Source organism: Pelophylax lessonae (genome assembly GCF_965119305.1).
Source record: "Pelophylax lessonae genome assembly, chromosome: 9".
In the NCBI taxonomy this organism is placed as follows: Eukaryota; Metazoa; Chordata; class Amphibia; order Anura; family Ranidae; genus Pelophylax; species Pelophylax lessonae.
Genome location: NC_138776.1, coordinates 153,258,103 through 153,273,108, shown reverse-complemented (window position 1 = coordinate 153,273,108; position 15,006 = coordinate 153,258,103). Strand labels below are relative to the sequence as shown.

At 43.0% G+C, this 15,006-nt stretch overlaps 1 protein-coding gene across 23 annotated transcripts in view; it reads right to left on the bottom strand.

The window, feature by feature from the left end:
* Positions 1–15,006, bottom strand: part of CAMK2G (calcium/calmodulin dependent protein kinase II gamma) — a 400,936-nt gene that overhangs the window by 130,915 nt on the left and 255,015 nt on the right. For all 23 annotated transcript variants that reach the window (XM_082267524.1, XM_082267541.1, XM_082267535.1 and 20 more), the window contains exon 5: positions 11,269–11,334. In XM_082267524.1, the coding sequence (XP_082123650.1) occupies positions 11,269–11,334 (66 nt within the window). The remainder of the gene's footprint in view (positions 1–11,268; positions 11,335–15,006) is intronic.

Here is a 15,006-nt window from a genome sequence, read left to right as displayed (position 1 = left end):
CATAGCAACTTCGATTTGGGAATGTTCCCTAAGTGGATCTCGGTTCCATTATTTCGCTAGTTTCCTGTCACTTAAGCACAGCCTGTTAGTGGATACCATATCAATCATGCTTTGTAGCAGAAACAAAACTTCTCTGTACTGACTTTCTCTATGCCTTCAGGACCCAATCTAACAGGAAATAAAAAAAAAAAATACTTTTTTTTTTTTTTGTAGGTCACACATAGGAGAATGCGGTAAACTCAACACATTTCAAAGACAAGCAAACATTCTATTTTCTTGTTGATCCTCCTGACTTGTGGACAAGTGTCTCCATGTTGCTGTGTGATCATTATTTTGCTGTGGGAACACATTACCTAACCTCATAAACACCAAATGAAGGTATCCTTGCTGTCTAACAACCGTGACAAAAATTGAATGAGTAATCTGTTCCCAGCCATGCCACCACAACCAGTGTTTTATTAGTCTTTACAGATCCAGCAATGCCCCAAGTGTTAGCATTTTACATGCCTAGTACAACTGTGCCAAAAACGATATACAGAAATTAAAATTGTTATGGGAACTGCGCTTGGTTTCAAAGATAAAAATCAATTAATGTAGACATGAAAAAAAATTACAGCTATACGATCAATCACTTGATACTAAAGCTGTTAGGTTAGGGCTTTTCCATGATTTGCAGAATCAAACCTCATGTGTACAGTGCATCCGGAGGGTATTCACATTTTTAAAATTTTATGTTACAGCCTTATTCCACAATGGAATAAATTCATTATTTTCCTCAAAATTCTACAAACAATACCCCATAATGTCAATGTAAATTTTTTTTGAAATCTTTGTAAATTAAAAAAGAAAAACACAAAACATGTACATAAGTATTTACAGCCTTTGCCATGACACTCAAAACTGACCTCATGTGCATCCTGTTTTCCCTGATCATCCCTAAGCTGTTTTTTCTACAACTTGATTGGAAAGGCACACACCTGTTTATACAAGATCCCACAGTTAATAGTGCATGTCAGAGCACAAACCAAGCCCTGAAGTCCAAGAAATTGTGTGTAGACCTCAGAGACAGGATTGTATCAAGGCACAGATCTGGGGGAAGGGTACAGAAAAATGTCTGCAGCATTGAAGGTCCCAATGAGCACAGTGGCCTTCATCATCCATAATTGTTAGAAGTTTGGAACCACAAGGACTCTTCCTGGAGTGGGCCAACCAGCCAAACTGAGCGATCAGGGGAGAAGAGCCTTAGCCAGTGAGGTGACCAAGAACCAGATGGTCACTCTGACAGTGCTCCAGCGAGAACCTTCCATAAGAACAACCATCTCTGCAACACTCCACAATCAGGCCTGTATGGTAGAGTAGCCAGACTGAAGCCACTGCTCAGTAACAGGCACATGACAGCCCACCTGGAGTTTGCCAAAAGGCACCGGAAGGACTCTGAGACCATGAGAAACAAAATTCTCTGGTTTGGTGAAACAAAGATTGAGCTCTTTGGCCTGAATGGTAAATGTAATTTCTGGAGGAAACCAGGCACTGCTCATCACCTGGCCAATACCATCCAATACCATCCCTACAGTGAAGCATGATGGTGGCAGCATCATGCTGTGGGGATGTTTTTCAGCGCAGGAACTGGGAGACTAGTCAGAATCGAGGGAAAGACTAATGCAGCAATGTACAGAGACATCCTCTCTGGACTTTAGACTGGGGCGAAGGTTCATCTTCCAACAGGACAACGACCCTAAGCACACAGCCAAGATAAAATTGAAATGAGAAAATAGGTGCGCGAACCTTTAGAAAAATGGAAGTGGTGTGAAAGCAGCACTGCAAAACAAATGAATATGGAAAAATAGTAATATATGGAACATAAATTACCAAAGTACTGATAAGTCGGCTTCCAGTCCCAGAAGCCGACTTATCAGTGGAAACGCGTCGGGGGAGCTAGCCGTGCTGTCACAGGTCCCGGAGTGAGCTGCAGACACCCTGTACATGCTGTATTTTCGTCTGGATTTTGTAAGTGTCACTTCAAGTATTTTTTGAATAAACCGAAGGTAATGCACTATAGTCTTCTCTTCTTCTTTGGGCATGATCTTTTCTCTGGGCAACACCCTCTGACTGAAAGCCTACAGATCTCCCCCTTATTGGAAGCAGCTGATTGATTCGTTCTATCCTAAGAATTATACCATCTGGCCAATCAGTTGGGACTTCTGGATCTATTACAGTATATGCCCACATCTCTCCACATTGTGGTAAGAGTCCACTCCTATCACTGGGTGTTCACATGTTTATTCAAGGTTATTGAGAATCACTTTGGATCACCATTTTTGGGACGAGGCCACACCCACCTCCCAACACTCCCCATCCTTCACTTTACTTTTTGGATTGAAATACTTTTTATAGTTTGCACCATTTGTAACAGTATTTGTGTTTATTGGTGTCATCACAGATATCACTTATGAACTTTTGTTCTTCATATTTTGTTTAGCGCACTTTGGTAATTTATGTTCCATATATTACTATTTTTCCACACAGCCAAGATAACAAAGGAGTGGCTACAGAACAACTCTGTGTATGACCTTGAGTGGCCCAGCCAGAGCCCAGACTTTAACCCGATTGAACATCTCGGGGAAAGTTCGGAAAATGGCTGCGCAGCGACGCTCCCCATCCAAACTAATGGAGCTTGAGAGGTCATGCAAAGAAGAATGAGAGAAACTGCCCAAAAATATGTGTGCCAAGCTTGTAGCATCATACTCAAAAAGTCTTGAGGCTGCGATTGGTGCCAAAGGTGCTTCGACAAAGTATTGAGCAAAGGCTGTGATTACTTATGTACATGGGATTTTTTTTTCATTTTTTATTTTTTTTAAACTTGCAAAGATTTTGAAACAAAGTTCTTTCACGTTGTCATTAGGGGTATTGTTTGTATTATTTTTAAGAAGATAATTAATTAAATCAATTTTGGAATAAGGCTGTAACATAACAAAATGTGGAAAACGTGAAGAGTTGTGAATACTTTCTGGATGCACAGTACAATATATATAAAAAATATCTGCTGCTCGAATCTGAATGATAAAAATGTTATTCAGAACATCACCTAGCCTGTATATTCTATTCTAGCTTAAAGCCTTAATGTCTTCAAAACTTTTTTTTTTTATAAAATCAGCACAAAGGGCGTTATTCACAGTCAATGAAAAGTGTCTCTTCTGCAGCTGGTTAAGGTTTTAGTTATGATCTTAAGTCCTTTGGTCCTCCCTTTTCCAGCAGCAGTAATCTTTTGTTGCTGCGGGGGTAAATATAAGTCCAGAGACCTGCCATATGCACTCCTCAAAAGTGACAACTGTCTGCCCTTACCACCCACCTCCTCCATTCACAGAAGCTGTACTATGGCTTGTATAAAGGAAATGTAACCTATGTGGGGGGGGGGGGGGGGACTTTTATTCATCTGCCTGTCCTTAATGATGGTGGTTCATTCATGAAAGCTATAGTACAGTTTCTGAGAGTGTAGAAGGTGAGCCAGAAAGGGTGAGGGCAGTCAGCACTCTTGAACAGTGCAATTACAGGTAGCTCGGCTCATATTTACCCCTACAGCACCAAAAGAATATGGCTGTATTGTTTGAAAGGGGGAGCGGGTGGCGGGGTTGGGTTACTGGTGCGGTCAAAGGGGATAAGGGAGGCAATAGATTGTAAGTAACATTCCTTGTGCTGTGTATTTTTTTTTTTTTTTTAAAAAGACTAAACCTGGACTTTGAGTAATATATGGAGGGGGGGGGGATCAAGGTGGGATAAGGGAGGAAAAAAAAATTGCAATCCGCAGCACAAAGGACACTTCTCATTGATTTTAAGTAACTTTCCCTATGCTGTTTTTTTTTTTTTTAAGACTAAACCTAGGCTAGCCATTCACACCACAGTAGTTCATTGTGACAGTCTATTTAAATTTGTGACCTCATGCACAAAAATAGGTCATATTGGGTACAAAAAATTCAAATGCCGACACACGATTGCTCCTTCATATGAAATTTTACTCTGCACTGAAGCAGTTACAACATCTTTGACATTGCCAACGCGTTTCAGCCTAAGCCTTCCTCAGCATACGTATGCTATGAGGAAGGCTTAGGCGGAAACGTGTTAGCCTTTTAAAGACGTTGTAACTGCTTCAGTGCAGAATAAAATTTCAAAAAGGAGGAGCGATCGTTTGCCGGCTTTTGATTTTTATGGATTTAGGTTGGAAGGCATAGCCAGAGCACAGACACACAGCCCATTATCCTTTCATTGCCGTAGAGGTTGAGTGAGTTCTTATACTTCATACAGGGTATATGTACCATTTCAGGCAGCATACCACAAAACACACACTGGTGCTTTGACATGCATTGTGCTGAGCTGCAACACACATCTGGCGCCAATGTGCTTCAGAGCACCATTTAGAATGAATAACACCACATCAGACAAATGCATGTAGCAGCAAAGCCACCTGCTACTGCAAAGCAATCGTGTCAGTGGGCGCTAAAAACTCATCACTGTAAGGGCAGCATGGATGGAGAAATGTCCCCTGGCAGCTGTTGTATTTAGGCAGCCAAAGCAGCTGCAGTTGTCTGAATGCCCAAACAGTGACTGATTGGATGCAGTCACTATTTGGCTGACTGTTTCAACTCAGCATCTTTAAATTTTCAATCAAAAAAGGTGTTGCTGAAAAGTCCACCTAATCATGCCATCTATGGCCAGCTTTACTTTTGCACTTTTTTTAACCCTAAAGTGGTTGTAAATGCACCTTTTAGGGAAAAAAGTAAATGAGGGCTCTAACAAGTAAAAGGGGGGACACTAGTAAATGTTTTACCTTAATGCAAGAAATGCATTAACGTATGGACATTTTTACTTAGGGGTGTACTCATTTTTGTTGCCAGCGGTTTAGACATTAATGGCTGTTTGTTGAGTTATTTTGAGGGGAAAGCAAATTCACACTGTTTACAAGCTGCACACTCACTACTTTACATTGTAGCAAAGTGTAATTTCTTCAGTGTTGTCACATTTTCCTGTTGTCTTTTTGATACCTTTTCTGCATTTTTTCATCGGAACTTGCGTCCTATGCTTCCGCGGCGAGGTATGTCACTCTTGTGATTTTCTGGCCCTCCTCCTTTCCCCCGCTGCCTGCTAGGACCTGTGTGTGTCCCAAAAGATGACGGTACCATTCAGAAAGTCCAGTGCGACTCGCGTATGCGCAGTAGGAAACCGGCTGTGAAGCCTGAAGGTTTCACTGCCGGTTTCCCTTACTTGTAATGCCGGCGCCTGCACCTGAAGCCTATGGACAGATCGGCTTGGGGTGCCGACATTGAGGTCTCCCTGGACAAGTGTCCTTATAATAAAAGTCAGCAGCTACAGTATTTGTAGCTTCTGACTTTTAATTTTTTTTTCCTCAGGCTGGAACTCTGCTTTAAGAACATTTGTTGCAAAACAAAGGACTCCCAGAGCACAATGGGTTAAGCTAAGGAGATAGCACAATCTCAAAACACCTTAAGACTGTATCAAAAATATGATTCAGATATACATATTTATGTGTTCATACACTATAAGCATACTGTATGGTTTGCTCCAGGTCAATGACTAAGTAGAAAAGCAAAGAACAAAATAATAGTTCTAGAACATTTACTATCAAAAAGGAATCAGCAATGGCAGCTCTCCTGATACGTTTCCTTTAAATGGTACACAGGGGTCTTAATTTTACAATTAGGCTTCAAGGTAAAAAAAAAAAAAAATGATGAAAATCACCTGCTAAGTGTTCATCTTATTACAGAAAGAGGGGGAAAACCAGAAAACTCATCTTCAGAACAGAAGTGATAGCAATCAGAGTGCTTTCAGGAAAACATTTTATGAAGTCGACACTCTCAAGAGGAGCAGCAAATACAGTCTGGGATACATTCATATAGAAAATTAATTATTTCAAAGAATAAAGTGTTTGTATTCGAAAAACACATCCACTCTTGCCAGGTTATCATACATTAAAAATGAAACTGGAAAAACCACTAAATACATGGCAGAAAAACATACTAGGGGAGTCTAAAGTTTGAACGGTATCCGAAAACAAGATACAAACAAATGACCTTTATTGACCTTCAAAATATTCGCTATCCTTCAAAAAAACACGCTTTTGGAAACATTCATAAAGCTTCTGGAAACTGTCAGCAAAGACCTCTTTAGAAATCAATCGCAGAACCGTTGTCACACATTCTTAGATTGCCGCCAGGTCCGCAAAACATGCGCCTTTCGTTACGTTTTTCAGGCAGGGAACCAGGGGAAGACAATGAACGCTATTCCATCAATTGCCGATTGGATTCGGAATCAAACTGGTAGCACCAGGTCTCATCCCCTACGACGATGGTTCACAGAAAGGATGGAACTTGGTCACACCAAGTAATGAAATCTACAGGAGTTATCAACCGTTTTGCTTTCTTCTCATCTGTCAGCTTGTGTGGCACTAACCAGGAACAGATCTTCCACTTAACCAAATCTTTGCAGGCGATGGTGTGCACCGTGTCCTTGCTAATGCCCAATTCCTCCCCCATCAATCGTAGAGTCAGTTGCCAATCTTGTACCAGCATTTGTCACACTCGCTTGATCATGTCAGGGGTTCTGCTTGTTAACGACTGACCTCAACGAGGCTCATCCTCAGTCATTTTCTTCCCATCGTGAAAGCGTTTAAACCAGTCGTAAACACATTTTCTGCTCGCGCCTTGCGCCCTGTACACTTGCCCCAACATTTCATGCATCTCTGTTGCCGGTTTCCTTAATTTGCAGCAGAACTTGATGTTTCACTCGTTGCTCAATTGCACGGTGACCCTACCTCTCACACTGACTGCATTCGACTGGCCACAGTGGGTTTACCCTGAATGTGTCCCTGGATAGCCAAGTGCATGAATGCGCACCTGGCCCATGTTGCCATTGAGATATTGAACTATTTACCAAACTTTTTAGACACACCTCGTATGTTTATCAAATTTACATGCCAGAATTTTAAAATCTGTACTGCCAGTTTTATGATCAAAAAGAATTGTCCACATTGGACAAGACTGGTAACACACCTTCAAGCGGAAGTTCACCCACGAATACCTATGAATAATAAACAGCCATATAACACATGCACCTTGATAAATGCATAGTGCTAGGTGTGAGTTCTGGCTCCACTCTGGTTGTCCAGCAATCAATAATGGAAACACGAGAGTCATTTACCAACAATACCTCAAAACTCCTGGTGTCGCCCAGTGCATCTCTCCCCCCCCCCCCTCCTGGGAAACACTTCCCCTGTGTCACGATGCTGTCAAGGGACATACTGTAGATAGCAGTAATGGGGCTGTGAGCAACGCCATGCATTGCATGGTGCCACTGGTAAAAGGCTGGTTATGAATGCTGATTGCAGGATAACCGAAGCACAGACAAAAATCAAACATGGTGCTATGCATATATCAAGGTACATGTCTTATATGGCTGTTTATTGTTCTATCGAGTAATTCCAGGGTGAACTTCTGTTTAAGCAACTTAAATTTTGCTGGTTCAGCAATTTCCTTTATTCATTTCCTCATAGGGCTGACCCAGGGAGGAGTAATGCTATACTAGGGAGTAGCAAATAGATCTTACTGACTAGCAAAGATTACATAGTTAGTCAGGTTGAAAAAAAAAAGACCATCGGGCTCAACCAATAAAAAACAAAAAAAAAACAGTAAAGAAAACCCAACCATACAATCCCATATACACAATCCTATACCCGCAGTTGATCCAGAGGAAGGCAAAAAAAAACCCAGCAAAGCATGATCCATTTTGCTACAGCAGGGGGAAAAATTCCTTCCTGATCCCCCGAGGGGCAATCAAATATTCCCTGAATCAACTTCACCTATAAATATTAGTACCCATTTATATTATGTACACCCAGGGAAGAATCCAGGCCTTTTTTAAAGCAATCTAGTAAGCTAGCCAGAACCACCTCTGGAGGGAGTCCATTCCACATGTTTACAGCTCTTACGGTGAATAAACCTTTCCATATTTGGAGACAAAATCTGTTTTCCTCTAGACGTAAATAGTGTCCTCTTGTCCTCTGTGCTGACCTTAAAGTGAATAACTCAACACCAAGTTCACTATATGGACCCCCTACGTATTTATACATATTGATCATATCCCCCCTTAATCTCCTCTTCTCAAGAGAGAATAAATTCAGTTCCTCTAATCTTTTTTCATAGCGGAACTCCTCCATGCCTCTTATTCGTTTGGTTGCCCTTCTCTGCACTTTCTCCAGTTCCCCGATATCCTTTTTAAGAACTGGTGCCCAAAATCACATCAAGAGATGATGTGTAAATCACAAGAACGGCTGGAAAAAAATCCAAATTCTTTCCCAGAAAAAACAGTAAACATACTTGTATTTCAACCCTGTATTTAGCGGTTTGCCCAGAGCTCCACTTCAATCTTTTATGCTGCACTGTTACACCTACGCATAGGCAAGACGATGCAATGCAGCTGCAGACATAGATAGATGTTAAAATTTGGGAGAGCTACGCAAAGAAAGAGGCGTAAAAATGTCTTATTAGAAAAAACATGACCAGTGACAACGTACAGTGCAATCAGGGAGGATAGCGAGACTAATTTTAGCTATGAGCATCCTCATAAAAAAGGACATAAAAAAAATCCAAAACTAAACACATGCAAGGCATTTCACAAGCTGGCAGCCAAAGGCACATTTTGATTTTGCTTCCAGATGGTATTTTATTGGCAAAGTCAGTATGTATGTGTGCTTAGAAATATGTTAGTGTTCTAGCATATGCCAAATCCATGCAAATATATAACTCTATGCCCAATTATTTCCCTTCTACATGATACAGCACAGCAGATTTCACATTCTATTCTATTGTGTGTTGATTTTTTTGTGCCTGCTCCTCAAAGGTGTAATTAAAAAGAAAAAAAACCTGTACAGAAAGAACTATAGAAGATGTAATTTCTGTAAATGCTAGTTGCTTGGCTGTCTATGGATTAGATCATTTCTAAGACAATGATTTGAAACAGCCATGCATATATGAGAAGTCAGCACCCCTAACCTGAAAACGTGTTTCTAATGAAAAAACCCAGCAAAGATCCAGTGTTATTCGATCAGCTTCCTCCCAGCCTGCAAGGTGCATGCGCACTGCGCTCTCAAGGGATGGCATGCCATCCACTGAGGGAGCTGTGCCACTGCCGTGACTCCCACGCGCATGCGCGGGGGTGATTTAATTGCAGCTTGGCCATCTAAATGTCCGGAGCCCACGAGCCCAGAAGGAAAACTGGGCGAAAAAGTTTCCTACTACCCCTATACCCATTACCCACCCCCTCCTCTTCACATACACCTTCTACTCCTATAACTACCTCTGCTCTCACAGGCACCCTCCATAGTCTCCCATTGCAAAGACAGTTACCTTATTACTCCACCACTCCCGTCTTCTCTCCATATTTCTCCACTTTTAGTCCTCACACTCGATTTCCTTCTCATTAATTGCTGGCAGCCCCATGCTCGCCCCCTCACATGTTATGGTCACCTGCCCACTCATATGACAGCTGCCATTATGGTGTCTCCTCAGCTCCTCCATTCATATAAGGCACTCCATTCATATAAGCACTATTCCCTCTCACACAGCCTTCAACTCTCTTTCCCCTCCTGCCCCTCCCCGGTATCTCTCTCTCACTCTCTCCCACTGCCCCCATTGCTGCACAGTACTTCTGGTCTGGTCACTGACCTCACTTACCTCCCCATCAGATTTGCACATGGAGCCTTCTTGCAGATGGGCCAACTACAACAATGCTCCCCACATCCTGGAATCACGTGCCCGTGCCGCGATTTCCGCCACCCACTCCGAGGCTAGTTTTGGCATGGCAGCATGGTCCGTAAATGATGGGATTGGACCAGCTCATAGACACCAGAGGGGTGGCACCATCTCGGTCAGATTTCACTTCCCACTTGATGGCGTCACCCCCTATAGGCATGTCTACAGTGCCAAGAGAAATCTGGCCCTGCATGTGGCTGAGATAACCAATAACAACGCTCCATTAGCATTATGATGATGATTTAAAGTGGTTGCAAGCCTAGGAGAAAAAAATCAAAAATCCTGATCCTTTAAAAGCAGGATTCACAGCATAGTACTTGTGTGGAGTCATTTGTCCCTCTCTATGTTTTAAAAAAACCTGGTTGATCCTGCCTGGTCCTGTGTCCCTCTTTTTGTGCGGATCACGGTTATCATGGCTGCTGATACCCAATTACTGTGGTCCAGTTATCTGCCTCCGTCACCCCACTGCTCTCCTCTCCTCTCTCTCCCTGTCAGCTTGGGAGTCCGTGTGCCCCTACCACTGCTATAGCTGTAAGATTACTAATGAAAAATCCTGTAATCCCCTTTCTTACAGGAAGATCCAATGTGCAGTATCTGGTTTCTTTTTTTTGTTTAATTATTCTGCAAAATACCTTATTTACAGCACCGATGGGCACTCACATGACCTTCTGCTGCTCTCCTCCTGTGCTTCTAGTTGACGTCAGCAGGGAATCTCGGTCCTTCCCACTGTAGTGCTCGGAGCAGGGAAGGAGAGCGCCGGCAAGTTATGTGAATGTCCAGCTGTGCTGTAAAATAAGGCATTTTGCGCATTCATTTAAAAAAAAAAAAAAAATTACTGATACTGCGCATTATATCATCCCGTAAGAGAGGGGATTACAGGAGTTCTCAGTAGTGACTTTATAACTTTAAGGTTATAAATGATCGCATCTGCTAGTAGCCCTGACCATATCTGAGTATGTAGACAGATGTGTTTTTCTAAAGGCGATGAATTACAAAGTAATTTTGTTTTATCTTTGGATACTTTAAGACCACACTATAACTTTTGTGCAAGTGATCAGTCAACCATTTTTCTGCTCTCTGCATTCGCAACACATTTATTTTCTTAGGAGTCGCTTGATACCAGCTATTACATAGCAAAAAAATATCACCTCCCTAACCCCGTCAGAGCCTCTATATCACCAGTATACACCTGCCTGTGAAGGCAGCCAGGGCTGTAATGACAAACACATCATAGCATGACAATAAGTGAAGCCCACTGAAGGATGTAGACTCATTCCTCATAGGATTGTTTATGTCACTGCAACAAACAAGCTCACAAAGTAACAATAACGAGGGTGAGTGCTTATTTTCCATAGGCATGCCTCTGAGGCAAACGATTTTCCCTTGAAAGGCTGGGAGACGACAGAGAAATGGCTTCTCAGACTTCAGAATGTGAAGGATTTATCCTCACCTGGCATCTGCCTCACTGTAGTATTCTCTCGCTACAATGTCTTCAAACAGCTCTCCACCTGTGACCCTGAAAAATACAAACACAAAGACTGCTGAAAAATAGGTGAAAATAAAGAAATAAAAAATCCAAACAGCAAAGCAAAGCAGAGAGCCCTAGGGCAGCCTGTGGCTGAGCATTTTCTTCCTCTACAAGAGCGAGCCATAAAGGGTCAAGCGGTACTGTGCTAAGAGCAGCTCTTAGGAACTGCCAACTGACAGATAGCAGGCACAGTGATTCAGCCTAGGCATTAACTACCCAGGAGGGACCCTTAACATTTCCCAGCAGACAAACAAACATAATGTATCCCATTAGAAGCGGGGAAAGTAGAAATCACTCGTTTTTTTTTCTGTAAGCATCAAAGGGTTTACATTTTTATTATTTCAGGAAAATTGTATACATCTAGGCAGTGTTTTTTTATTCTCTACCATATTTCCATCAATGCAAATACATGTATTATGCTGCAGAAACATCATAAGCAGACATGATAATTAATATAAGCGGGGAGCCAGAGAGAGGCTTTGTTCACATAGGGAGATGACATGCCTGTCCCATGCAGGGCCGTCTGTTCCCAGAAAAGCCTCCTTTCTGGCCCGGTTTACACGATGCAATGCGCGCCCCGTGCAGGGCCGTCTTTTGCTGGCACGGGGATGCATGGGTGTTGCATGCGGCCTTGTGCCAGCGTCCCATTGTTCTCTACGGAGACAACTGGCTGAACAGTGTGAATTTGGGGTCCCTACATGTCTTATTGGGATACAATGGCTGCGTTCATGCAAAAGCATATCCCAACAGATAGAGGTGCACCAATTTTTTTTATTTCAGGTACTTGTATAGTGCTGTCAATTAAGGCAGTGCTTTACATATACATTGCACATTCACATCAATACCTGCCTTCTAGGAGCTTACAATCTAAGGTCCCTAACTCACATTCATACTACATACACATACCAGGGCCAATTTAGAAAGGATCCAATTAACCTACAAGCATGTCTTTGGAGTGTAGGAGGAAACCAGAGTACCCGGAGGAAACCCACACCAGGCACAGGGAGAACATGCAAACTCCGGGAAGGTAGTGTCGTGGTTGGGATTTGAACCAGCAACCTTTTGCTGCAAGGCAAAAGTGCTATCCACTACACCACTGTGCCGCCCCAGAAGTTTCAATGCCGAAAGCGAAACTGCAGAATGCACTTGGCGAAAACAAACTGAAAATTACAGTTTTTAAAAAAATATTTAAAATTTTCATATAGAATTGTATTATATTCGACTTTTTAATTATTATGAATTTAAATGAATATGAATTTATTGTCAGCCATTTTTGGCACCTTTAGTGCAAGAAAAGCTCAAGAAAAATGTATCCCTTTAAATTCTATGTATGTCTCCACACTGGTCTGTTCTGCTTCTGTTGTGGAGTTAAAAATCCTGCTTGCTGCATTTTTGGTCAGTTAAAATAAAGACGTACCTCCCTGTAGAAATGCATTGAAAACACAGCAAGAACACATCAATAATGCGCCTGTGTTACGTTTTTGATGCAGTTTTTGAGTCACATGACCTATGAAAAACAAACCATTAGCATGGTAAAATCGTCACAAATTCGTGGTAAAATGGCACGCATTTTCAGTGCCATTACGGGTATCTCTTATTAACAAAATGCCAATAACATTGTTTTCGCCTTATGTTTTGGTGGCTGAAATTTCGGTGCATCTCTACCAATAGATATCAATGGGATGCCAGAATAGGGATACACGCAACACCTGTGCATCCCCAGACCAGGAAAAGACAGCCCTGCGCGAGGGGCGCATTTCATTGCCTTGTGGAAACAGGGCCAAAAAGGAGACTTTTCTGGCAACATGTGACAATGGTGAAGCTATCACTATGCTTTTGCGCTGCTCCACCTATATAAACCTTAGAGCAGACCTTCACCTTAAAAAAATTGGATTTTTGTCTTACCGTAAAATCCATTTCTTTGATGTTCATTGACTGACACAGCTCTTCATCTTCTTGACTGTAGGGTTATACTGAACCCTAACGGAGTAGGACACTAGGCAGAAACACGACGCCTATGGGGCAGTCCCTGCGGGTATACCCCCACTTCCTGCTATAGGTATTAAGTTTTGTAACAAGCAGTGTCAGGAGAATTATAACTCCATAGCGTGAAACATGTAGTCATGGCAACCATATAGCTTGTGTTCCACCCTGGTTCCTGGTATTTCCCCGCAAGTGGCGCCTGTCACCGCTACGGAATTACAGCAGAGTCCTTTCATCCTCGCGCTGGCTAGTTTCCGGCTTTGTGTGCACACACTGCTCAGCAATCCTGGGAGACGGACCTCCTCGCACTCGTATTGCTTGCTGCCAGGTGCCCTTGTCCACTCCAGCCCAGGGGGATGTAAGCATTTTATGTACTTTGTTTTTCGGTTATCAATAACAATAAACTGTTAACCCTTTCTTTACTGGATGTTCACCTGACTTCCTTATCCATTACATCCCGGTGTGGTTAATGCGCTGCCTTCCTCATGTACTTTTGTCCATATCAGCACCCTTCCTATGCTCATTGGCTAGCAGCAGAAAAACCGCTGGGGAGCCTCACAGGCTTATTTCTATCCCTCCACCCTAAAGGCACCCCAGGAGCGCCAGATTTGTGATTATTGCTTTGACTTCTGGGCTGGATTTTTCCTATGGCTACCCTGGGTGCGAATCTCTTTACTGAGCCATTAGTTGGCTAACAGCAGAACAAACGCTGGGGAGCCTCACAGGCTTACTTCTATCCCTCCACCCTACAGGCATCCCAGGAGTGCCTGGTTTGTGATTATTGCTCAACCAAAACAAACTGGAGCCCATCTGAAGAAAACAATACACCCTTAAAGAGGATCCGGTCCTCTTAAACAGCAGCCTGCAAAACCTTTCGGTCAAAAGGTAGCATCCGCAGATGCCAACACATCCACTTTATAAAACTTTGTAACAGTGTGCACCGGACGACCAGGTGGCCACCTTGCAAACCTGTCTCACTGACGCTTGATGACAAAAGGCCCAGGAGGCACTAAGTACCCTAGTAGAGTGTGCCTTCACAGGGAAAGGAAGAACCTGACCCCTGATGGAATATGCCTGAACCACCGTCTGTCTGCTCCATCTGGAAATGGCCACAGAGGAAACGGACAACCCTTGGCGAGGTCCAGCCATCAGCATAAATAGAGAGTCTGAGTTCATGAAACACTCAGTAGCTGCCAGGTACACCCTAATTGCCCGGACCACATCCAAGGCAGGCAAGGCAATTTCCTTCAGATGCTTAGGCCTGGGACACAGGGAAGGCAACACAATGTCTTCATTCAAATGAAAGTGGGAGACCACCTTAGGAAGGAATGACGGACAGGGGCAAAGCCCCACCTTATCCTTATGAATCACCAGATAAGATGAATGACAGGATAACGCCGCCAGTTCAAACACCCTGCACGCAGAGATGATAGCCACCAAAAAGGCCACCCTCTGGGACAGCGTCAGCAGGGGAATCGCATGAAAATTTGCAAAGGGAGGCTTCTGTAGAGCTAAAAGCACCAAATTAAGATCCCAAGGCAGCAACGGACCCTGCACTGGAGAAACCAAATGTCGGACACCCTGAAAAAAAGTACCCACCAGGGAGTGTGTGGCCAAAAGTCGTTGGAAAAAGACTGCCAAGGGCGATACCTGGCCCTTGATGGTACTCAAGGCCAT